The sequence below is a fragment of the Trichomycterus rosablanca genome, chromosome 3 (genome assembly GCF_030014385.1).
Source record: "Trichomycterus rosablanca isolate fTriRos1 chromosome 3, fTriRos1.hap1, whole genome shotgun sequence".
In the NCBI taxonomy this organism is placed as follows: Eukaryota; Metazoa; Chordata; class Actinopteri; order Siluriformes; family Trichomycteridae; genus Trichomycterus; species Trichomycterus rosablanca.
This window is the reverse complement of record NC_085990.1, coordinates 39,089,077-39,113,735: the sequence shown is the minus strand read 5'-3', so window position 1 is coordinate 39,113,735 and position 24,659 is coordinate 39,089,077. Positions and strand designations below refer to the sequence as shown.

General features: G+C 36.5%; 1 protein-coding gene across 1 annotated transcript in view; it reads right to left on the bottom strand.

The window, feature by feature from the left end:
* The window catches only part of col6a4a (collagen, type VI, alpha 4a), a 67,441-nt gene that overhangs the window by 15,234 nt on the left and 27,548 nt on the right, over positions 1 to 24,659 (bottom strand). Inside the window, exons 7-28 of the mRNA XM_062992299.1 lie at positions 23,235 to 23,792; positions 20,736 to 21,317; positions 19,563 to 20,150; positions 17,231 to 17,580; positions 15,977 to 16,055; positions 15,230 to 15,375; positions 14,025 to 14,117; positions 13,886 to 13,939; positions 13,369 to 13,440; positions 13,243 to 13,269; positions 9,752 to 9,796; positions 9,568 to 9,621; positions 8,131 to 8,193; positions 7,005 to 7,070; positions 5,832 to 5,885; positions 5,716 to 5,751; positions 5,501 to 5,563; positions 3,171 to 3,233; positions 3,019 to 3,081; positions 1,042 to 1,104; positions 325 to 375; positions 187 to 222 (exon numbers count right to left, since the gene is read on the bottom strand). Coding sequence (XP_062848369.1) covers positions 187 to 222; positions 325 to 375; positions 1,042 to 1,104; positions 3,019 to 3,081; positions 3,171 to 3,233; positions 5,501 to 5,563; positions 5,716 to 5,751; positions 5,832 to 5,885; positions 7,005 to 7,070; positions 8,131 to 8,193; positions 9,568 to 9,621; positions 9,752 to 9,796; positions 13,243 to 13,269; positions 13,369 to 13,440; positions 13,886 to 13,939; positions 14,025 to 14,117; positions 15,230 to 15,375; positions 15,977 to 16,055; positions 17,231 to 17,580; positions 19,563 to 20,150; positions 20,736 to 21,317; positions 23,235 to 23,792 — 3,206 coding nt within the window. The remainder of the gene's footprint in view (positions 1 to 186; positions 223 to 324; positions 376 to 1,041; positions 1,105 to 3,018; positions 3,082 to 3,170; positions 3,234 to 5,500; positions 5,564 to 5,715; positions 5,752 to 5,831; positions 5,886 to 7,004; positions 7,071 to 8,130; positions 8,194 to 9,567; positions 9,622 to 9,751; positions 9,797 to 13,242; positions 13,270 to 13,368; positions 13,441 to 13,885; positions 13,940 to 14,024; positions 14,118 to 15,229; positions 15,376 to 15,976; positions 16,056 to 17,230; positions 17,581 to 19,562; positions 20,151 to 20,735; positions 21,318 to 23,234; positions 23,793 to 24,659) is intronic.

Below are 24,659 nucleotides of genomic sequence, written 5' to 3'. Positions count from 1 at the left end.
ATGAATGTCTCTGTAATCTTTGCACTAGTAATGGAAGAAAAGCAGCTCCATGAAATAAGGCTTAAGCCAAATATGCTTATTCCAATTATGTATATTTAAAATAGCTTGGATAACATGTGCATATATTACCTGTATATTTAGCCTGAACTGTACAAAAAGCAATTTTAAAATAAAATAAAATCTTACCTCAAGCCCAGGATATCCTGGAAAGCCAGGATCTCCCTTATGAGAGAAAAACAATGTTTGTTTAAACATGTAATCTGTTTCCAAATAAAATAAAATAGCCATACATAAAGAGACAATATGAATCAAACTTCTAAACACCTTCTGTCCATTGAGTCCTGGTAATCCAAATCCATCAGGACCATCATTTCCCTATTGTGAAAATGCAACACAACAGGTAAAATTAGAAAAAAAGGAGCAACAACAAATGATTTGCATTATAGATTTTTTTCTTTCTAAATAAGAAGTTAATAAAGTAATATGACAGTATATAGTGTGTAACAGTAGTGATTTATCCACAGCTAGAACCTAGATAACCTAGATAAATCAGTTTATCTGATTAAGTGGTCAAAACTGTTTTAATGCATAGCAGATGTAGGTAAGATTCAATACACTCGTTCCAATCACCTTAAAGGGGAGTTTGTAATTCACAGACATAATATCCCTGGTGTCTGAATAGGGTTCGACCTTAAATCATCCTACACAAGGCAAGAATAAAATAATATTGAAGTTTCTGCCAGCTTCAAATAAAACAGTCAATGGCAGACTGGGAAGAGATTTTACATTAGTTAAGTCAGTAACAACTTGGTAAAATAATGGGTCTGGCATTGGCTGCTGTTTTTTGGTATATATGTTATAAATTCATTTTATGTACAGTATATGCTAGGTCTGTTCATCACACACTCATTAATAACTGTGAGAGGTAAAAGTCACCAATCCACCAATGGTATGACTTTAGAATGTGAGAGGAACAGCTCTTTAGTTGACCAACCTGTCAAGGCTTCTAGATTAATCAATTCAACTATAAAGGGAGCTTACCGGTGCACCCCTTAAGCCTGGTGGCCCAGCTGCTCCCTTAACACCAGGGTCTCCTGACTGACCCTACACAAAAATACATGTACCGAAGTGAGATTTAAATGCAACAAAGAACATTGAAGACAACAAGTTATACAAACAGTTAAAAACTACATATAGATAGATGACAAATTTAAGGAAAACCAGTGTAAACAATTGCAGGAAAAACATGCTTCCAAACTGGTGTATTGCACTCTTTGGCCTGCAAAAACATGCTGAGAAGGGCCAGATAAAATTGAATTAGAAAAAATTAAGACAAAAAATTAATGTAACAATAGGTGCAAAAGAAATCTTAAAAATGTAGGGAAAATGTAGATAAGTCATCCTTTACCATATACTATACAAGTTGGTAAGTGCATGTATAGCTATTAGGAACACAGTATATGTATTATTGCTGTGGGGCTATCTTATGCTGTTTTGTAAGTTTTGCTGGCATAGTTTTGGTCCACTTCAGATTGATTCCACATTTAATATTATGAAACATTTCTAACTGATAAAAAAGGTCCTTTTCAGCATAGCTATGTCCCAATCCAAGGGGCACAATGGTTTTATTGAGTGATTTTTAAATATAAATACATTTTTTTTTACAGTTGAAACTATGTAAATAAAAACAGGCAGCAATGATTGGCAGATAATTTTTTTTACCTGTATTCAACTAAAAGATTTTACAAAGGCAAGGTAGACATGGCAGCGGTTCCAGTAGTTGGGCAGCTGACCAACTCTAAGAGTCAAGTCCCTCTGCATTGCCAGAGGAACAGAAATAATTAATGCTTACACTTGCTTTTCTCTAAAGCTGTGATATTGGGCCGCTTGGTATGATCCGGTCTTCTGATGCCGGACAATACCAGCATTCTATAACTTTCTGGAAACTTACTCTGGTCCTGCAATGTTTTGGGTCTAAATTTGGGACCCCACTGGGAGAGAAGTTTGCCCCAGAGGCAGCCTGATGTCATTTCCATATTATGCACTGGATGTGCCAGTTAGTATGGTTGGGGTTCTGCTCATGTACTGCTGGTTCAGTTGGTTCTAAAAGTTCCATATCTTTCCTTTTTTCCAAGAGTTGTTGCAGATGGCCAGAGCAGCCTGTCATATTGTAAAATCCAGTTCTCAGTTCTGCACTATCCATGTTCTATCCACTTTCTCCGTTGCAGGCTGTAGATGTTTTTGTCTTTCATTTGCCCTTTGTTTCTGTTATTTCCGCTACCTTATTTATTTGTGTTTGTCTTGCTTTTTGTTTGTGGCTTTTTAGCCACAGTATTGCTTTACATTGGTGAAATATCTTGCACTTTTTTTTACAATTCTTGCAGGTGTGAAACTCATGCTTTAATAGCAAGGTACAACCCACCCCTGTAACAGGTTCAACGAATTAAAAAAATTGACAATATTCTGTAATTACCTGGGAACTGAGAACATAAATCGGGGAAGTGACAAAAGTGACCACTGGCCTAAAGAATACAGTGTCCATTAGTTCCAAAAACAATTTTCTGTAAATGGTTAAACTACAAAATTTCTTGCACTGTGAATAAAAACCGTAATTGTTAGCATTCATGATAGCTTAACTATTTACCAGTTTATCTGTGTTAGGTTTCAAAACAGGTGTTTTTGTCACCATGCCTACCTTTTTAAAATGTACAAAGTGTATAAAATAGGAATTAACATATTTATGAGACATTTTATTTAATTATTATATTGATGAGGTAACACATGTTGTTATTCATGCTGTTTGTGCTATTTTCAGTGAAATGCCAGTAAAAGTCATATTACAAGTCACCACTTTCTATTTTTATTTTCATTTTACTTTTTGTCCCAATGTTTTTGAAACAGGGTTTGTATGTTAATTGTAAGATTGGTCTTTTTAATAATCAAAATTCACATTAAACACCTTAATAAGATTTATATTTATTTTTAATTTGTAATCTATCTGTATGTAAAGAAAAATACCTTTTGTCCTCGTGATCCAATATTTCCTTTTGATCCCGGGTTTCCTACTCTGCCAGGGGGTCCCTTTTGGAAAATGATTAGTATTATTAAGAAACAAACTAAATTTAAATTGTATTTGTTACAGTGAAATACATTTTGATAATAAAGCATACCTGAGCTCCTGGTAAACCAGTTATACCTTTCTGTCCTGGACCACCAGAAGGACCAATTTTCCCCTGGACAAATACAGGAAGATAATTACTCCAATTATTTACCAGACATATGTAATGATAAGACAAAAAAAAATTAATCATGCAATACATTTATTAAACAATAATTAGTCAACTTTATCCTAGTTCATTTAAACTTAATCACAGATTTAGGACTTTGTAGTATTGTGTTTACTGATGGCAATTGTATAGACCATATTCTGTTTATGGTACAATGTTTTTGGGCATTCTACTGTATCTAGGGTTTCCACTATTTCACTAGTGTTCAGATTGTATAGTCTATAGAACCATTATCAGCTGTAGCATTCACTGTGTTTCACCTAATGAATTTAAACATCTAGCCCTTTAACTATAGTCTAAGCAAAGTTAAAGCATATTTACACTTAGCACAAATGTTTCATACAAATATGCACTATGATAGATAGATACAGTGGGGCCAAAAAGTATTTAGTCAGCCACTGATTGTGCAGGTTCTCCTACTTAGAAAGATGAGAGAGGTCTGTAATTTTCATCATAGGTACACTTCAACTATGAGAGACAAAATGAGGGGGAAAAAAATCCAGGAAATCACATTGTAGGATTTTTAAGAATTTATTTGTAAATTATGGTGGAAAATAAGTATTTGGTCACCCACAAACAAGCAAGATTTCTGGCTCTCACAGACCTGTAACTTCTTCTTTAAGAAGCTCTTCTGTCCTCCACTCGTTACCTGTATTAATGGCACCTGTTTGACCTCGTTATCTGTATAAAAGACCCCTGTCCACAGCCTCAAACAGTCAGACTCCAAACTCAACCATGGCCAAGACCAAAGAGCTGTCAAAGGACACCAGGAAGAAAATTGTAGACCTGCACCAGGCTGGGAAGAGTGAATCTACAATAGGCAAGCAGGTTGGTGTGAATAAATCAACTGTGGGAGCAATTGTAAGAAAATGGAAGACATACAAGACCATTGATAATCTCCCTCGATCTAGGGCCCCATGCAAGATCTCATCCCGTGGGGTCAAAATGATCATGAGAACGGTGAGCAAAAATCCCAGAACTACACGGAGGGACCTGATGAATGACCTGCAGAGAGCTGGGACCAAAGTAACAAAGGCTACCATCAGTAACACACTACGCCGAGAGGGACTCAAATCCTGCAGTGCCAGGCGTGTCCCCCTGCTTAAGCCAGTACATGTCCAGGCCCGTCTGAAGTTTGCCAGAGAGCATATGGATGATCCAGAAGAGGATTGGGAGAATATCATGTGGTCAGATGAAACCAAAATGGAACTTTTTGGTAAAAACTCAACTCGTCGTGTTTGGAGGAAGAAGAATGCTGAGTTGCATCCCAAGAACACCATACCTACTGTGAAGCATGGGGGTGGAAACATCATGCTTTGGGGATGTTTTTCTGCAAAGGGGACAGGACGACTGATCCGTGTTAAGGGAAGAATGAACGGGGCCATGTATCGTGAGATTTTAAGCCAAAACCATCTTCCATCAGTGAGAGCATTGAAGATGGAACATGGCTGGGTCTTCCAGCATAACAATGATCCCAAACACACCACTCGGGCAACAACGGAGTGGCTCCGTAAAAAGCATTTCAAGGTCCTGGAGTGGCCTAGCCAGTCTCCAGACCTCAACCCCATAGAAAATTTGTGGAGGGAGTTGAAAGTCCGTGTTGCCCAGCGACAGCCCCAAAACATCACTGCTCTAGAGGAGATCTGCATGGAGGAATGGGCCAAAATACCAGCTACAGTGTGTGCAAACCTGGTGAAGACTTACAGGAAACGTTTGACCTCTGTCATTGCCAACAAAGGTTATGTTACAAAGTATTGAGTTGAACATTTGTTATTGACCAAATACTTATTTTCCACCATAATTTACAAATAAAATCTTTAAAAATCCTACAATGTGATTTCCTGGATTGTTTTTTCTCATTTTGTCTCTCATAGTTGAAGTGTACCTATGATGAAAATTACAGACCTCTCTCATCTTTCTAAGTAGGAGAACCTGCACAATCAGTGGCTGACTAAATACTTTTTGGCCCCACTGTAGCTAGCTCCCTATGTTCTCATGTGTTTATTCCAAGTACCTTGGATTTCTCCCGAAACATTTAAGTAAGCAGATAAGCTACTAAATTGCCACTAGCTCTAAATGAATGAGTGATAGATAATGGGTAAGTAACTGATGCTATGTAAAGGTTAGCATCCAGTCAATACTGGAAAGTAAACAGGAAAATAAATTAGCATGCAACAAAAGAAAATGCTCTGTAAAAGTAAATAAAAAAACACCATTGGCCCTGTAGCTCCAGGAATTCCTTGTAGACCTGGTTCTCCTGGAGGCCCCACGGCACCCTAAAAAGACGAAGACAAAACCAGTTTCAAAATGGGTTTCATGTACATACTAACTTATATACTATTTATATATTAAATGACACACTAAATTTGACTAAGTTTTTACATTCATAACTTATATATTGCTATTAGGGGAAATACAGATTACATACTGGTGAACCAGCAGGTCCTCGTCTTCCTTTTTGACCCTGTGAGGATACAAATGCAGGGTTAAAAAAAAAATACACATTGTAAAATCATGCTTACTGAAAAGCAGTAGTTAACTTACAGGTTTTCCATTTTCTCCAGAGCTACCTGGGTTACCATCTGGGCCAGCATCACCCTATATGTAAAGCAGAGAGATCCAGTGTTCATTGTGCTGTAACAATAATGATGACCTTTACACTGATAAACTTCACTGTGTTAATTAATGTGATTTAAAATTTTCTTTAAACTTACTGTGGCAATTATATAGATTTTTACTCAACTGGTTTAAAATATGGTCAGTTTAAGTTCTTACCTACACACCATGACCAGTTTCCTACATTTTCCAGAGCTTACATGTGTTGTATGGCATCCCACAAAAAATGAGGATACAGATTATGGACTGGCCATAGGTGTAAGCGTGTTAGTGAATGGGGTAAGTGAGCAATGCAATATACTATCTCCCTATTCAGGGTCTATTTCCTCTTTGTGCCCAGTGTTTTTGCCACTTATAAAATAAAAATAAAAAACTTATGTAAACCACATTTCCAGATAAGTTGGGGCATTTTATAAAATGCAAGCTTCTCTTGAACCTTTATTTATCTCACAAAACAACTAAAAAGATTCCCAATGTTTTCACAGACCAAATAAATAGAATTTTGCTGTTTCTTGTAAAAAGAATAAAAAATTAGAAGCTGATGTTGCAACACACTAAGAGGCACACACAATGTTTGCCACATGTTTACCACTGTGTTCCATCAACTTTCCTGTTAGTGATACTTTATTTTTTACCAATTCTTGCTTGATACAAGACTGCTCAACAGCCCATGGTCTTTGCTGAAACATGGACTCATCTGACCACAGCACACATTCCACTGCCGTTGGTCCATCTGAGATACGTTTGAGCCCAGAAACTTTGGTGACATTTTTGCATATAATTCATGTATGGCTTTCTTTGTGCGTAACAAAGGTTCAGGTTGCCTTTTTTAATGCAGCAACAGACCAAGTGACAACAGTTTTCTAATGTACTCCTGAGTTCATGTGGATATAATTATTACAGTGGCTTTTAACTTTTAACTATTATTTTGCCCCTTCCCAACTTTTTCACATTTTACTTATGTATTTTTTCCCAAGTATCCCAGGCGCAGTAGCCGACTTCTCTGCCCCCCTGCGACATGTGAGCATGTGTCAACACAATAGTCATACAACAATGTTAAAGCATCAGCATTAAAAGTCTTAAAGGAGTAAGTGTACATGCCTGCAGGCCTGGATATCCTATCTCTCCCTTAGGGCCACGAATGTTGTTCTCAGTACCTGGCTCACCCTTAAGATAAAACAGATGATAACAATTAACAACTAAACAATTAATGGGTATACAAAGCTATAATAAGTACAGTAAAAGGTTTCAACCATATTTCGTCAAATGTTTACTAAATGCATCCATTCATCTGAATACAAACAAATACTTATGTATACAAAATGAGAAACATATTCAAAAGCTTTCTGTTATGCTAGCCCACCACCTCTCAAATCTGGGCGGTGCTATCTGCTGGCCGGGTATCTACACAGCCATGATGCAAAACTGGTGCACTTGTTTATGATTTATGGTTTTGGTCACCTGCAAATCATTTAGGATGTATTCAATGGCATTTTCATTTCAAGTTCAAGTGTTTTTGATCATTTTGTTCCTGGGGACCTTTGCAAAGCTCCTGTCCTTTTACCATGATTGTTACATGTTGTATAAAATCTTCATCACTAATGGAAGCATCTTTTATTATACCACCAGCTAAAAGACACCATTTTATAAAGGCACAACAGCAGTTAACTGCAGCTTTTAAATAATTTAAAGTGCCCCCTTACAAGGCCCCTGCTCACAAGTAAGCATTCCATATGCACTATGTAATACTTCATAAGAAGCAAGTGGGATACTTCATAAGAAGCAAGTGAGTCACCATATGATGTTGTTAACTTTACTACAGTCACAACTAGGCAAACCACAAACAGTCAGCTTAGTCAACTTTTTGTCTTACACAAAGAAATAAGAGAAATCCAATCTTTAATGCCATATTGTTTTTATGAGGCATTATAAAAACATATCATTTATGGGGTATTGATTTTTCCCTTCAGAATGAAGGTCTATCACCAGACCTATCAGTAATGAATAACAGCTGGGGATCTCTGCATTTCATTAGGGAGAGAATGTTAAAGATCTTTTGACTCACTATATCACAATGCAGACACCAAAATGATTAGTAGGAACCCTGCTACATTTGTCATAAAATTATGAGCTGGACACATATCTCATACAACACCAGAGATTTAAATATAACAAAGCCTATATTTGTTCTCTTCCATAACATTTAAGAGTAAATATGGTAACTCACCGGATCTCCTCTCAGTCCTTTTTGTCCTGGTACACCTGGTATTCCTCTGGGGCCTTTCTTTCCCTGTAAAGGAATGGACATAATGAACGTAAGGATAGGCTTTAATAACACAGATTAGGACTAGACAGTTCTAAACTGTACTATATGATCAACAGTGTGCGACGCTGAGTTTAATTATTGGTTTTGGGTGTTTTAGCTGCACCCTATGCTGACAGATGTAAAAACATGTATTGATCACATAACTCTTAACTATGAAAGTTTAGATAGATAGATAGATAGATAGATAGATAGATAGATAGATAGATAGATAGATAGATAGATAGATAGATAGATAGATAGATAGGTAGGTAGGTAGGTAGGTAGGTAGGTAGGTAGGTAGGTAGGTAGGTAGATAGATAGATAGATAGATAGATAGATAGATAGATAGATAGATAGATAGATAGATAGATAGATAGATAGATAGATCACTTTATTAATCCCAAAAGGAAAGTCAAGTATTACAATGTTCTTAATTGCTTATCTCTCATTTTAATTTCATGTAACTAAATGTTTGCAAGAAGTTTTTCCGAGGTTCTAGATCTCAGGAATGTTTTAATGCTTTTAATTTTCTTTTCCTTATGTAAAGCACTTTGAATTGCCAATGTGTATGAAAGGTGCTATACAAATAAACTTGCCTTGCCTTGCCTTACAACAGCTTAAGGTACACCAAAAAAAAGTAAATGCTCAAAGTATATTATAAAAAACATTAAGTAAGTAAAAGACAAAAAATTATTATTATTGGGGGTAAGAATATTAAGTAAGTATTACAGTACAATGCAGGTAGGTAATAAATATATATGCAATATGTGATATAATAGAAATAATTAAGTGTCCTGTGCATTAAATATCCATCGATGTACAATGACATAAACAGAGTGATAGATCATGCTTCATGAGTCTGTCCTAATAGTCCTGGTATTGGCTCAGTGTGCAATGATGTCCCAGCACAGTGGAGATGAGTCATACAGAGTTTATAGCTTTTAAAGATATTGTTTTTTGGTTTGGTGTAAAGGAATGTCAGTGACCCACACAGGGCTCTGAGCTCAGACTGTCTTAACATCTTTGAGATGAATTGGAATGTTGATTGCAAGCTAGACCTTATTTTCCAACATCACTGTCTGACCTTACAATTGTTCTTTTGACTAAGTGTTCATGAGTGAAAAGCCTTTCCAGAACAATCAAGGGTGTTAAAGCAGCAAAAGTGGTTGGCAACTTTTTATTAATGCCTCTGGTTTTGGAATAGAATGTCCATCAAGTTCAGGCGTCTGCTTACTTTGCCATATAATATGTGTACATTTCACCTAAAACTTTCACACAGCTAGTGATGGATAAGAACTGTAGAACTGTGGGATATATTTCACTAAACATTTTTATAGCAGGAATGATGAAATATTTTACCAGGCTGCCTGGATCTCCTCGCTCTCCGAGGGATCCTCCTAATCCAGTGACACCCTAAAACAGAAAATACTGCAAATCAGTAAAGTTAAAAAGTAAAATACTTAACTTTAAAAATATTAAATATAGTGGTAACAGCTTGTTTAAAGCATTTTCAATTTAGTTGAGAAAGAAATAGAAATCTTACCAGTTCTCCATTTATTCCATCCAAACCATCTTCACCTTCTTCACCCTATCAGACACCAGTATGTAGTTATACCAGTAACTTTGTGGTAATTCACACAATTCCTTGTTATATAACAACAACTTAATATACATAGATTTATAGCTGCATTTGTTTGGAACATTTCAACTGTATTTTCCAAACTAATTCTTCTCAAACACATTCTGATATATATATATATACAGTGTATCACAAAAGTGAGTACACCCCTCACATTTCTGCAGATATTTAAGTATATCTTTTCATGGGACAACACTGACAAAATGACACTTTGACACAATGAAAAGTAGTCTGTGTGCAGCTTATATAACAGTGTAACTTTATTCTTCCCTCAAAATAACTCAATATACAGCCATTAATGTCTAAACCACCGGCAACAAAAGTGAGTACACCACTTAGTGAAAGTTCCTGAAGTGTCAATATTTTGTGTGGCCACCATTATTTCCCAGAACTGCCTTAACTCTCCTGGGCATGGAGTTTACCAGAGCTTCACAGGTTGCCACTGGAATGCTTTTCCACTCCTCCATGACGACATCACGGAGCTGGCGGATATTCGAGACTTTACGCTCCTCCACCTTCCGCTTGAGGATGCCCCAAAGATGTTCTATTGGGTTTAGGTCTGGAGACATGCTTGGCCAGTCCATCACCTTTACCCTCAGCCTCTTCAATAAAGCAGTGGTCGTCTTAGAGGTGTGTTTGGGGTCATTATCATGCTGGAACACTGCCCTGCGACCCAGTTTCCGGAGGGAGGGGATCATGCTCTGCTTCAGTATTTCACAGTACATATTGGAGTTCATGTGTCTTTCAATGAAATGTAACTCCCCAACACCTGCTGCACTCATACAGCCCCAGACCATGGCATTCCCACCACCATGCTTGACTGTAGGCATGACACACTTATCTTTGTACTCCTCACCTGATTGCCGCCACACATGCTTGAGACCATCTGAACCAAACAAATTAATCTTGGTCTCATCAGACCATAGGACATGGTTCCAGTAATCCATGTCCTTTGTTGACATGTCTTCAGCAAACTGTTTGCGGGCTTTCTTGTGTAGAGACTTCAGAAGAGGCTTCCTTCTGGGGTGACAGCCATGCAGACCAATTTGATGTAGTGTGCGGCGTATGGTCTGAGCACTGACAGGCTGACCCCCCACCTTTTCAATCTCTGCAGCAATGCTGACAGCACTCCTGCACCTATCTTTCAAAGACAACAGTTGGATGTGACGCTGAGCACGTGCACTCAGCTTCTTTGGACGACCAACGCGAGGTCTGTTCTGAGTGGACCCTGCTCTTTTAAAACGCTGGATGATCTTGGCCACTGTGCTGCAGCTCAGTTTCAGGGTGTTGGCAATCTTCTTGTAGCCTTGGCCATCTTCATGTAGCGCAACAATTCGTCTTTTAAGATCCTCAGAGAGTTCTTTGCCATGAGGTGCCATGTTGGAACTTTCAGTGACCAGTATGAGAGAGTGTGAGAGCTGTACTACTAAATTGAACACACCTGCTCCCTATGCACACCTGAGACCTAGTAACACTAACAAATCACATGACATTTTGGAGGGAAAATGGCAAGCAGTGCTCAATTTGGACATTTCGGGGTGTAGTCTCTTAGGGGTGTACTCACTTTTGTTGCCGGTGGTTTAGACATTAATGGCTGTATATTGAGTTATTTTGAGGGAAGAATAAATTTACACTGTTATATAAGCTGCACACAGACTACTTTTCATTGTGTCAAAGTGTCATTTTGTCAGTGTTGTCCCATGAAAAGATATACTTAAATATCTGCAGAAATGTGAGGGGTGTACTCACTTTTGTGATACACTGTATATCATATTTACTTTACTTTTATATATTTACTTCCTAGCTAGCTTAATTTTCCTCTTTAATTACTTTTTTTTAGCTGCTATTTTCCTACTATTTTAAACGATTAGCTTTCTCTTCTCCAATAATCCTTTCTTGTCGTTTCCTTTTTCCCCTCAAATTTTAAAGCTAGTTTTCCTTTTCTCTTTAAACCTTTTCAAATGACCTTCCCCAGCTTGCATTATCTTCTTTGTAATCCTTTTGTGACTAACTCCCTTTTCTTCTTAAATGTATTTTAACTAACATTTAAAGCTCCTTATGGTCTTGCTCCTTCTTATCTCAGTGAGCTGCTTTGTTTGTACCGTCCCTCCCGCACCCTCAGATCATCTGGCACTGGACTTCTGACTACTCTCAAATTTAAACTGTCATCTGTGGGTGGCAGATCATTTAGTGCTGCTGCCCCTAAACTCTGGAATTATCTTCCACTATCACTTTGTGACTGTTTCTCTACTTCTTCTTTCAAAACCCAACTAAAAACTTTTCTGTTCACTTCACAATTTTTTCCCCTCCTCTCCAAGTATGTAAAGCGTCCTTGGGATTGTGAAAGGCGCTGTATAAATTTAACATATTGCTATTATTTAACTAGCTTCTTTTATCCTATAAAATTTGTTCCCATCTTTTTCTAATGTGAAACGATACATTGCCAGCTACTATCAGTAATAAGAAGTATAACATAAGGTTGCACTTTGCTGTAAAGGCTACATACAGTTACATACAGTTAATGGTCACCAATATTTTGTAATATTCATTATATCTAAATAATTGAACATATGGATATCATTGTTCACTGTGCTTTCTGGTATTTGCTCGTAATCACAATATAAGGGATGATGTTTAATATGGACATTTGTAGTAGTTGTTTAATTTGAATTATGATTTTACTGTAAAATTGTTAAAAAACTGTTTGGATAAAACAGAAAAATGGCCCTTAATATTTAAACGCCTTAAATGCTGATGAAACTGCATGTGTTTTTTTGTGTGTTTTGTGTTGTACGATTTGTCGGGGGGTGGCACTGTGGCTCGATGGATATCACTGTGGCCTCACAGTAAGGTCTTGGAGAGATCCGGGTCCTTTCTGTGTGGAGTTTGCATGTTCTCCTGTGTCTGTGTGGGTTTCCTCCAGGTGCTTCAGTTTCCACCCACAGTTCAAATACATGCAGTCAGTTTAACTGGAGATACTAAAAAGTCCCCATAGGTATGAGTGTGTATGTGTGAATGTGTGTATGTGTGTTTGCCCTGTGATGGACTGGCAACCAGTCCAGGGTGTTTCCTGCCTTTCGGCCAGTAAATTGGACCAACCTGAGCCTTACAGGACAAAGCAGTGGTTAAACAAACAATGAATTAATTAACAAATGAATGAATGAAAATACACAAAAACATATTTTAAAAAATAGGTGAATTCATGACAGTTTAATTCCTCAATAATTACCACCATTTTGACATGATGTAGTTTTGAAGTTCAGTGTAAACATAATTAAGCCCTCATTTAAGTCTTTTAGGTATATTTATATTTAATTATTAACACCAGTACACTTAAGTCACTACATTTACACTTAATAATTGTAGCATACTTATGTAAAAGATCTTAAACTTACCTGATCACCCCTGTATCCTCTGACACCCTGTGGCAAATATTAAGACAATTTTTTTAGGCCAAGATGAAATATGCACACAATATTCATCTGCAATGATCACTATGCACAAAGGTAAAGTTCTAGTACCTTTGGACCTCTCTTTCCATGGCAGCCCAGATGTCCCTGGGTTCCATTCAGACCTGGTAGTCCTCTCCCTCCCTGAAATGACACAATATAGTATGAGGTTAGGAGTTTTAATTTATGTTTCATATAAATGACATGGGGACATACCAGGGGTTGGACAAAATAACTGAAACACCTGTCATTTTAGTGTGGGAGGTTTCATGGCTAAATTGGACCAGTCTGGTGGCCAATCTTCATTAATTGCACATTGCACCAGTAAGAGCAGAGTGTGAAGGTTCAATTAGCAGGGTAAGAGCTCAGTTTTGCTCAAAATATTGCAATGCACACAACATTATGGGTGACATACCAGAGTTCACTAATAAATTATTGTGGTCTAAAACCAGGTGTTTCAGTTATTTTGTCCAACCCCTGTATATATTTAGCAATAATATGGATGCACATTAATTAAAACTGTAGTGTCCGCCGTGGGACTAAAATAAAACAAGACTTATTCTGAAAGATCAAATGCTGAAGATCTTACACTGCCTCCCTCGTTGCCTGGGAATCCAGGATGGCCTTTCTGTCCACGACTGCCCTGTTCAGTAACAACAGAGATGCAGTTTAATTAGGGGCCCATTTAATTCAGTGTGCATTTTGCATAGAATCAAAAAGCTTATTACCTTTGGTCCTGAAAATCCTCTGTGTCCTTGCTGCCCTTCGTGACCAGCACATTTACACATCACATTACAGCACTCTCGCGAAACCACATTATCCTTGAGGAAGTTAGAAGGAGAAACAAGAGAATATGTTAATTAATAGTTAGAAAAAGAGTGATTTCATGTAATACATTTCATTTTTGTATCTAACTAAACTATTTAATGTATTTATATCTGATCCTTAACTAAATGGTGTGCAATATTAATTCATTCACTGTCTGTTTTACCACCGCAGACAGGATGCTAGTTCATCAGGGCAAACACACACACACACACACACACACACACACACACACACACACACACAAACACATACACATACACACAGCTATTTTAGCAGCTCCAATTAACCTGACTGTGTGTCCTTGGACCTGTGGGAGGAAATTGAAGCACCCGGTTTAGTGCTCAGGTGGTGCAGCAATTTATTACGTTAGCCCACCACTTCTGAGATCCTGGTTTGAATCTCAGTGGTGCTATCAGTAGCTCTAAACAGACATGATATCTTTGTCTGCAATGGACTGTTGCCCTGTCCAAGGTATTCTTTTTCAGTACAATAAAATACAATTAAAGAAAAAACTGTTAAAATATTTATATAAATTATGAGTTTTTGAAAAACAAAAATGTGGAACAAGGCAGAACTGGTGTGCCAGGTGAAGATCCATACCTCCAAGATTATAAGAAATTAACCCAAATTCAGGATGCTTAACCAAGCTAAAATAGTAGTGTGCTAATATATTATCAGTAAAATAACAAGTTGACAAAATAAAACATCTAAAACAACAAAAAATGAAAACACAAAAATGAATAATGATTTATATTAAACAGATTGGCAGTTATTAGTGTGTACAGTTGCTACATGTCTTATGTATTTTTATAAAGACACAAACAAAATGAAGTTTACACAACTGGATTTTATGACAAGGTTGCCGTTCAGCTATCTTTAGGCCAATGTGTTGATTAAAGTACAGTATTACTGTCATAATAAGAAAGGAATCTAACATCAAAACATCAGATTTTGAGAAACTAATAACTTTTCATTAAATTCCATAGATCTGATCAGTTCTTTTTTAATCTAAAATTGTTAAGTGTCTTTTTGTATTAGATTCAAACTAATTAGATCCTTGTAATGTACTTTTTTGCAACTATTATTTGTTAACGTACTGACTTACTAACTGTCTCTGCATGGTACTGGCTACACTTCGCATGCCAATCGTGAGAGGCTCCTTATAGTCGAAGCCCCGTCCAAACTCCAGCTTCTGTAGCTCTGCGGTGCTTTGGACTCCTTCCAAAGCTACAGTCAGCAGTGCATGAACTCCTGTTACATAAATACAATGACAATAAATATTTCTTTTTTTTACACACAATTTTTTTGGCACATTAGAAGAACCATCACTTGGTATAAGCTTACCAAGTTTTAAGTTTTAAGTTTTATTTAAATTAATTTTAAATACTGTGATTTATAAAATAATAAAGAAGCAGTAAAAAGTTACTAAGCTATAATTACTATTTATAAAAATTTGCATTAATTTAATTTATAGTTGTAAATATAATTTATTCACACAAATAATTATAAAATGGTATAATTTGTACATAAAGGAAACATAATTGGCATTGTATATACTTTTATCAAGTCTTTCGAGCAGATACCTTTACTGTTTTTTTAATTATGGTTGCAATCATACAAATCAGGATTTAATTACCAAACTAGTTAATGCTATGCTGTACAAATAATGCTAGTGTAGAGTATAGCTAAACTGATCTGATAACAAAACAGAATCAAACAAAATGGTTCTTTACAGAAACACCCATTAAAAGATTTTTGGGGGTCACTAAGATGAGCCCTTTTGGATCCAGAAGACATAATTAGTTTTAGTAGTGTACTTTATGAAAAAAAATGTTGAATTTGGTTTCCTTACCACTTTCCTTTAGATCATCTGAAGCACGCTTGAGCTCCCCTGTATGCGCATTCAGGCCATCAGTGAAGATGATTACAACCTACGTATGTTAACCAGAGCAGTTGATTATTGATCAAAATTAAGAAAAATGTAATAATACCACTGACTTCTTTTACATTTTCAAACACAAACACTGCTAGTCTGTCCAATGTGTGAAGGTGGACATGTACAGTCTCTTCCACAAATATTACCCCAAGGAAAACCTGCTTTGGTGGCGCAGCTGTAAATCATGCTAGTATATGACATAGCGGCTTGATATGATTAAACATGTCTGAGTGATAGGGGTGACTGAATAGCCAAGCCATCGTCAGTGTGCTTTCATTGATGGTCCCAAGCATGAGCAAATTGATATACAAGTTTGTGTGTCACAATTATTAGCCCATTGTTATTATTATTAGTATATTTTCATTGACATCATTTTTTAGAATTTATCTAAGTGATTAGGAAAAGTCAGCCAGGACTTACTGTTCCACTGTGATATAAATATGGGGCGGCACACGGGCCTAATTCACATTCTCATCAATCATTATAAGAGACCAGATAACACAAGTGCTATAAAAGGTTGGTAAGTTGCATACATCTGGAAACAGCTACAAGAGATCAGCTAAACAGTTAAAATGCCCAGTTAAAATACCCAATAAAAAGTTTAAAACAACTCAAGATGTTAAGAATCTGCCTGGAAGAGAAACCATCTATAATGACCACACACAGTGATGAGGATGTTTAGAGGGGCCAGAGAAACTTGAATGATTACAGTTGGAATATTTAAATCATTAGTTATGTCTTGTCTAACTACATTATGACGCCACATACATAACCAGAAGTAGTTATGGAGGATTGTCAGATGAAAGCCGTTGCAGTTAAAACAAACTTAAGATCACTCAACAAACTTAACCGTCTATAGTTTGGAAGACATTACTGGAACTTTCCATTGGACAGTTTCTATAGTTGCTATAGTTGATTCTATAGTTACACCACCAGATAAAAGTTTTAGAACAATCTATTTTTATTTTAAACTTTGTGTGTCTTCCTTCAATGTGTGCTTGTATCACAAAAATTAAATAAAAAAATCATTTCTTTAGATAAAAGGACTGAGTTTATTGCTTTTGTGTAAGTATTCTACATTTATTGGCACCTGTGTGAAAATTTTGACTTTAACTATAAAACAGTCTGTAGAGTACTCAGGTTCACATGTACATTTACAGGCTTACTCACCTTCACTCCAGCGTTGGAAGCTTTTAACTTGTTCATAAAAGATTGCAGGAGCTGCGAGTTAAAGGCCAGAGCCTGAGTAATCCGCAGGTTCATAATTTTGTTCATTATATCATCACTAATGGTCTCAAAGTTAGTGTCATATAATAACGTTCCATCACTAGCAACCACACGGAAGCCAATGTTGTTCTGATGTTCTGTTAGCCGTTCAGTCCTGCAGCACAGATTGGGCAGTTTGGAGATTTTTTGCATAATGTCACGCAGGTATTCCTGAAGCTTATACTGGCTACCAAAGATCAACTGCGAACTTATCCTGGTGATATCGAATCCAACAGCAATGTCAACAGTGCAATCTGTGAAAAAAGCAAACTGAGTGTTAACTGATTGCTATTAACTCAGTTATCAAACCCATATAATGAACATCATGTTACATCATGTTGTCTTAATGTGTAATGTTTAACGTCAGATTTATAAGCGTTATATAGCAAAGACCTGTATTCCAATATTCCTAGAATACTGCTACAATGGAATGTGAAGTGGCATTATATGACCTCCAAAACTAGCTGGTTTAGACCAGTTCCTATGTTCTAGCTAAGAAATCTCTATTAATTATTAGGGATGTCCCAATCCGATCTCAAAGATCGGAATCGGGGCCGATTAAGGCATTTTTTAAATGATCGGTATCGGCCTTACTAATGCCGATCCTAAGCCAATCCTTTGTTTTACGTCAACATGTCCACATGTGTGGAAATACTTTAAATTGCAAAGTGAAACAAGTCCAACAGTGAAGTGTAATGTCTGCAATGCGAGCGTTTCACGAGGCGGTAGTAGCAGAGCTGCGTTCATTACTGTAGAATTTTACTGTTTATATGGTGTGTGAGAAAAGGATCACACCGGTTTACAAAATAATAACTTTTAATCCGAGTATGAAAACTTCAGGACCATACCATATAGCTTTTACGAGTTTACGTGTTACAAGACTGAACGACATCTCAGTATCAAGAACTCTGTTTGGCTTAGTTATGTAACCGAGCGTCGTAGTGATGCACTTGCTTAATAAAGAAATAAATACACGGTATATTCACAAATTGTCGAGAGCATAACACTTTATTAACTTCTTCTGTTATGGTACCAAATAGCGGACAGCTAGAGTCATCGCGTTAGCCAAGCACGCTATTCCATGCACTATGGAAGACCCAAAGGGTCAAAACACACTCACTTCGCGTAGAAACGTCCATCAAACCATTTTGAGTGTTCCAGTTTTACTACTACAATGCTGCACTATGCAGGCATTTTTTTTTCTTACAGCACTGCAGAGCTATTCAGTTGTTAAACATATACACTGGATTAATTTGAATAACTGTAATGTACTTGAAGTGTGCACTGTGTGAACAGTATTATCTAGATCTTATCTAGACAATATCTAGAAAATATAAGTATCGGTTTGAGACTCGGTATCGGATTGGGATCAAAATTAATGATTGGGATAAGGATCGGGAACAAAAAACGTGATCGGGACATCCCTATTAATTATGTTATCTTCCACTGCCCTACAAGGTCACTGATGGGAGTATAAAGGGTGATTATTTTCTTTCCGTCTTATCACATTCACCAAGTCTCTATCTGAGACTTTGTCAGTGCAATCGTTCTCCGCAGACAAGAATCTACTCTTCTACTCATCAAGTCTTCTACTCATAATCCAGTCTCTGAGCTATTTTATTACAGGTTTTTCCACCACACAATATGGATGCATATTAACAAATGAAACAAATTAAATAAATGAAAAAAACAACAAATGAAATGAAGTTGACCAGACAAAACATGAAATGTATTGGGTTCATACTGTCTGCAATAAAATAAAAGTCACCCCTCATTAATGCATACTTTTTATTTGCATCATTTTTTTTGTTTGCATTATTTGTCCCAACTTTTTCTGATTCAGATTTGCTTTTTAGGGTAAAAAAGCAATATTATGGCACTGGGGAAAACACCACTAGGCCATAAGCCTTTTGGAATATCGATCTGTGGCCTTATAGATTCAAAAGTGAGACATTATAAAGTTTATAGGTTTTAATTTTTTTTCCTTTAATAAATAAGTATGTGAAAACATTTATGAGAATCTGAAATTACTTAGTGCTACAAGCAAAAATAGAGGAAATAACTTTAAACTTCTATGTTCTTTAATTTCTTGTAATGAAACATTTCTAATAAATATGCATCTAAAACTTAAAATCATAAAAATTTAGATAAAGCATCTTTCAGTGTTATGTTTCCTAAAACAAGGTGTTTACAAGTATATGAACGAAATAATTAATGAAATATAAAGAGCCATTACCTTTCATCTCGGCTGGGTATTGAGTGCAAAGGCTTTTGATCACCACCTGGGTTGTTTGATTTAATGCCAGGCTGTTGAAACCATAAGTAAAAGTCCTTCTAGGTTCCCGGGAAATGTCATTGATCTCAGAAATTAAGACATCCCCAATTCCAATGACAGATATCTGAATTCCCATGGCCCTTAAATTTTTAGCTGCTGCAGTGACACTGTCGGCTGATTGTGAAGCCGTAATAAGCAGCAGCATTTTTGAAACTCCAGCTCGGCTTCCTTTACTGACTTGAAAGAACTCTTGTACTTGAGTGAGAGCATTTCCAATGCGAACCTGAGTCCCTTCACTGCGTGACTCCTCTTTTATCTTCGTGATGGCTTTAATTGCTGTCTTCACATCCGTTTCATTGTGTTTCAAATAAAACTCTTTTTTGTATGTATAACCGAACTGGGCTACACCAATTTGGTAGAGATCTTTTCTGATGCGAAGATTGCTCACAAGGTTCAGCATGAAATTTTCCATGGTCTTCCATGAGGCCTCTTTGATGTTTTCAGAGCCATCCATCAAAATGACCAAATCAGCTTTACCATCTGTACATTCTGAAAAACAGCAAAATCAGATTGATATTAGGGATATGTAATATGTAATGTTTTTATGGAAAAAAAACAATCAAAAAGCTAATTTAAAGCTAGTTTTAAAGCCATGTATGCATGTGTATGGGGTTAAGTCCTTTTTTTCTAATGTTAGTGCCCTGTATGCACTGGCTAGTGTATTAGCACGCACTGGCTAAGTATTTGTATTTGTTAAGTACCATTTTAATGCATTTGACTGTGATGTTTGAACATTTGACTGTATTTTTATAGTGCATGGCATTTCACTTTCAGGATACCCAAACATTTTAATTACAAATATATCACCTTTTACACCATTTGTTTTTGACATGGGATGTCAAATAAGCTCATGAAATAAAATGTGAGATGACAAAAAAATATTTTTGTTTTTAGGGACCAAAAAAATATTTTTATTTAACTTGTGCTTAATTACAGTTTAATTAAACCAGCATGTGACCATTTATCTTCAAATCCCACATTCCTGTGTTTTGTTGGAGTGAAATTGTTTCATTCTAATTATTAACTCTCATATAAGCTTGTTTTACTGACATTCTGCAAATGCTATATATTTACCTGGTTTTGATTCTGTGCAAATCACTTTGGAAAAAGTTTTCAGCAGAGCCTCCAAAGCTGAATAATTAGTCACATTGTAAACCTTGTTGATGTCTCTGGTGATGGTTAGAAGCTCGTCTTGTTTTGCCTTGCCGACTCCAATGCCATAAACAGTAACACCAAGTTTATGAATCTCCTCGGCAGCTTTGGGTAAACCGTACGGATTTGTGGCCTCACCATCTGTAATCACTATCAGAATCTGTGGAACACCATTTGCACGTCTTCCACCTTTGGCTTGACCAAAGTATTCCAATGAGTATAGTATTGCCTCAGCTGTATATGTGTCGCCTGTTGGTTGGTCCAATTGACTTATAGCTGTCATAACCTCTCCTTTGCTTTTGTACTGATTAAGTGTGAAATTAGCTTTAGTCTCTTCTATATCAGAGTAAAGAATTGTACAAAAGCAGACAGCAGATGGTCCAACGTTTGTGCTATCCACTAATGCGTTCATAAAAGACTTTACCTTCTTAAAGTCTTGCTCAACTATGCTTGTGGAACCATCCACTAAAAAGACAATATCTGCCGATTGTATCTTCTGACAATCTGAAAAAAAGAAAACCATTATTACCATTATTATTACATTAACACATGTTGTAAAACATCTAAAAACATCTAAAAAGATAACTGTACAAATATTTTTAACTAAGCTTCCCATGTCATAATCAAATGTAGATTGTTTTTAAAAATATATTTATTTTACTTTTGGATTGCTAAGCATACAAATGACCCCTCCAACTGTGCAGGGTGTGCCTGTAGTCTCTGAGAGCTGTTTTGGATATTTCAGGTGCTTTGGTTTCCTTCCAACTGCAAACTATCTTTTTTCTTTTTCTCCAATTTTCTCACCTAATCTAGTCGTATCCAATTACCCTGACTGCATTACGCTTCACCTTTTCCGATACAACCCTCCACTGCTGACTGAGGAGCTTCGCAACTGACACACACCCCCTCCGACACGTGTGCAGTACCGAATTCCTCTTTTCACCTGCATGAGGCGAGTTCTTATGCGGATCAGCCTTGTGCACGGAGAGCCACACGCTGATCAGCATTATTCCTCGACTCTGGGCAGGTGCCATCAATTAGCCAGCAGAGGTTGTAATTGCACCAGTTATGAGGAACCATGGTTTTGTTTGTCCCACCCTGTGAACAACAGCCAATTGTTGTAACTCTCCCTGTAAGTAAATGGGTAAGTGCATGGTGGACTACAATGTCCGAGCTGTATTCTTGTGCTTTAGATTAAGACCCTCCCAAAACCCTGATGTTTTTGGTCCTGACCATTGAAGAACAGGATGAAAGCAGGCTAAAAAAGGTATGAAGAAAAACACATGAACTACAATCAGTAATTGTAGAACTTCAAAGTGCTTCTGTATGGTAAGTGGAGCTGATAAAATGGACAGTGAGTTTAGAAACAAGGAGGTGGTTTTAATGTTATGGCTGATAGGTGTATAGTGCTTGTGTTTGATTATGTTTTATTGTTTTTTTATTAGAAACTTGTAACACATGTCTATAGTACAGACATTTGATATTTGATTTGATTTCTTAAATCTATCTTTACTTTTTCTAGTTAATATTAACACCTCAACCCACATACCACCAACCCCAACCTACAAAAACATTTACTTATTTAAAGAGTCAAAATTAGAGATGGTTAGTTTTAAATCATTAGCTCAGCCATCTAAAAGTGACACATTTATGTAGATATTATGTGGAGTTTGAGAGGTAACATATCTACCAATTGTTCTCTTCTGCCATTATTTTATTAGATTTTATAAAATATTATATATACAGAATGACTGATTGTTTTGTGCTTGTTTTTGGATGCCACCATAAATAACTACATATAATGTACATGTTAAGACTTAATTCTAAGTTCTGGAATAATGTTCTACAAAAAGTTTACTTCAGTTAAGCACAGATTAGTTTTAGTCCCTCTGATAGATCAATGCTAGCTTAAAATTAAACTTAGTTTGACCAAATACATTAAATACTTTTAATTTAACGCTGGCTTTTTACCTATTTAAAAGGCAACATAAGTACTAATACTAGTACAAATATTAGTAAAGGTGCTATTTACACCTTAGATCTATCTTTACAATTGCAATGATCTTCATGAATAGATTTTTTCCTAATTATGGTCATGCTGGATTCAGCTCCTAATCTGGGAAGACTGGGTATGAGATCGAAATACACACTGGACATGATGCCATGCCCTAGCTGGGCATTACACCCTAATACACTTTTATACGTGATGTTGTAATTAAGCACAGTAAACCCAGCAACATAAGTAGGAAATCAGAGCACTCAGATTAAATCCACAATCCAAAATCCACACAGAAGGTAACAGGGTGTGAGGATCCAACATTAGTTTGTAATAATGTATGGTTTAACAATATCATCTGCTTTGCCACTGGGAAATTAAACATAAAGAACATAACAAACATAATGTATTAAAGCATGACTTACCTTGAGCAGAGCTGTAGACCTTGAGTGATAGTTTTTTCTGTAAGAATTGTAATTCATCATAATTTATAGACAAAAAAGTATTATCTTGACTCCCACTGATCTCCCTCAGCTGTGTGCTGTCGACTTCTCCGATTCCTACAGAATAAATGGTAATCCCCTTATCCCTCAGAGCTTTTGAAGGCTGAGCAACATCATCATTCGACATGCCATTTGTGATCACAATGAGGACCTTTTTAGCTCCGAGACGAGCTCCTTCTGATGAATCAAAGTAATTGATGGCATACTGAAGAGCAAGCCCAGTCGAAATCTCTTCTTGCAACTGCTGAATATTATCAATTGCTTCAACAATCTCACTCCTCTGTTTAAACTTGTTGAGGGGAAATTCAATTTGTGGGTGTGAACTGTACTGAATAACTCCAAATTGTACGCTTTCATTGCACATTCTAGATTTGAACACCATAGAATTCATGAATTCCTTGATCTTCTTAAAATTGTCACTGGAAATGGTATCTGAGCCATCCATCAAAAAGATTATATCTGCCAGTATGTTCTTGCAGGCTAAACGAAGAAAAAAAAAAGAAATGTGGGGTTATGCTTGGCGAGCAACATTGATACACTGAGTATTTAAGATATATTTTATACATTTCTAAAAGATCTTTAGTTTATACTGGTCTTCCATATACTGCACTTCTTGGCCTATACGCATGTACAGATTGGTACACTCAACCATATTCAGTTGAAAACAGATACTGAAATTGATTTCAACTTTAACAGAAAAAAAAAGCAGTTTCCTCCCAGAGTCCAAAAACATGCAGTCAGGTTAATTGGAGACACTGAATTGCCATATAGGTGAAAGGGTATGTGTGTGTGTATGTGTGTCTGCCCTGTGATGGACTGGCGATCCGTCCAGGGTGTTACTGTGTGCCTTGCGCCCATTGAAAAGCTGGGATATATTTCAGCATAAGCCCCCTCACCCCCACCCCGCGACCCTAATTGGATAAGCGGTTAAGAAAGTGAGTGAATGAGTGAGTGAGTAATAAGCAATGTTGACTATCAGACAACTACAAACTACAAAGCCAATTTTTAGAAAGGTTGGGACATGTTGTTAAAGGCTAAGAATTGTTTTTTTCTTGAACCTTTATTTAACTCACAAAAGTACAAAGAAATGACTTAATGTTTTAGCTGAACAACTTGATTCTGATTTGTAAATATAAACAAATTTTCAATCTGATGCAGGTAACAAAAAGTTAGGAAAGATACAAAAGGTACTTAAAATATAGAATATTCAAGTAATACTATTTTGAAACCTTCCATAATAAGAATTTATTTGATTTAATTTTGTGTGGCAACATAAATACTAATACTAGTACTAATATTAATAAAGGTGCTATTTACACCTTAGACCTATCTTTACAAGTGCATTTA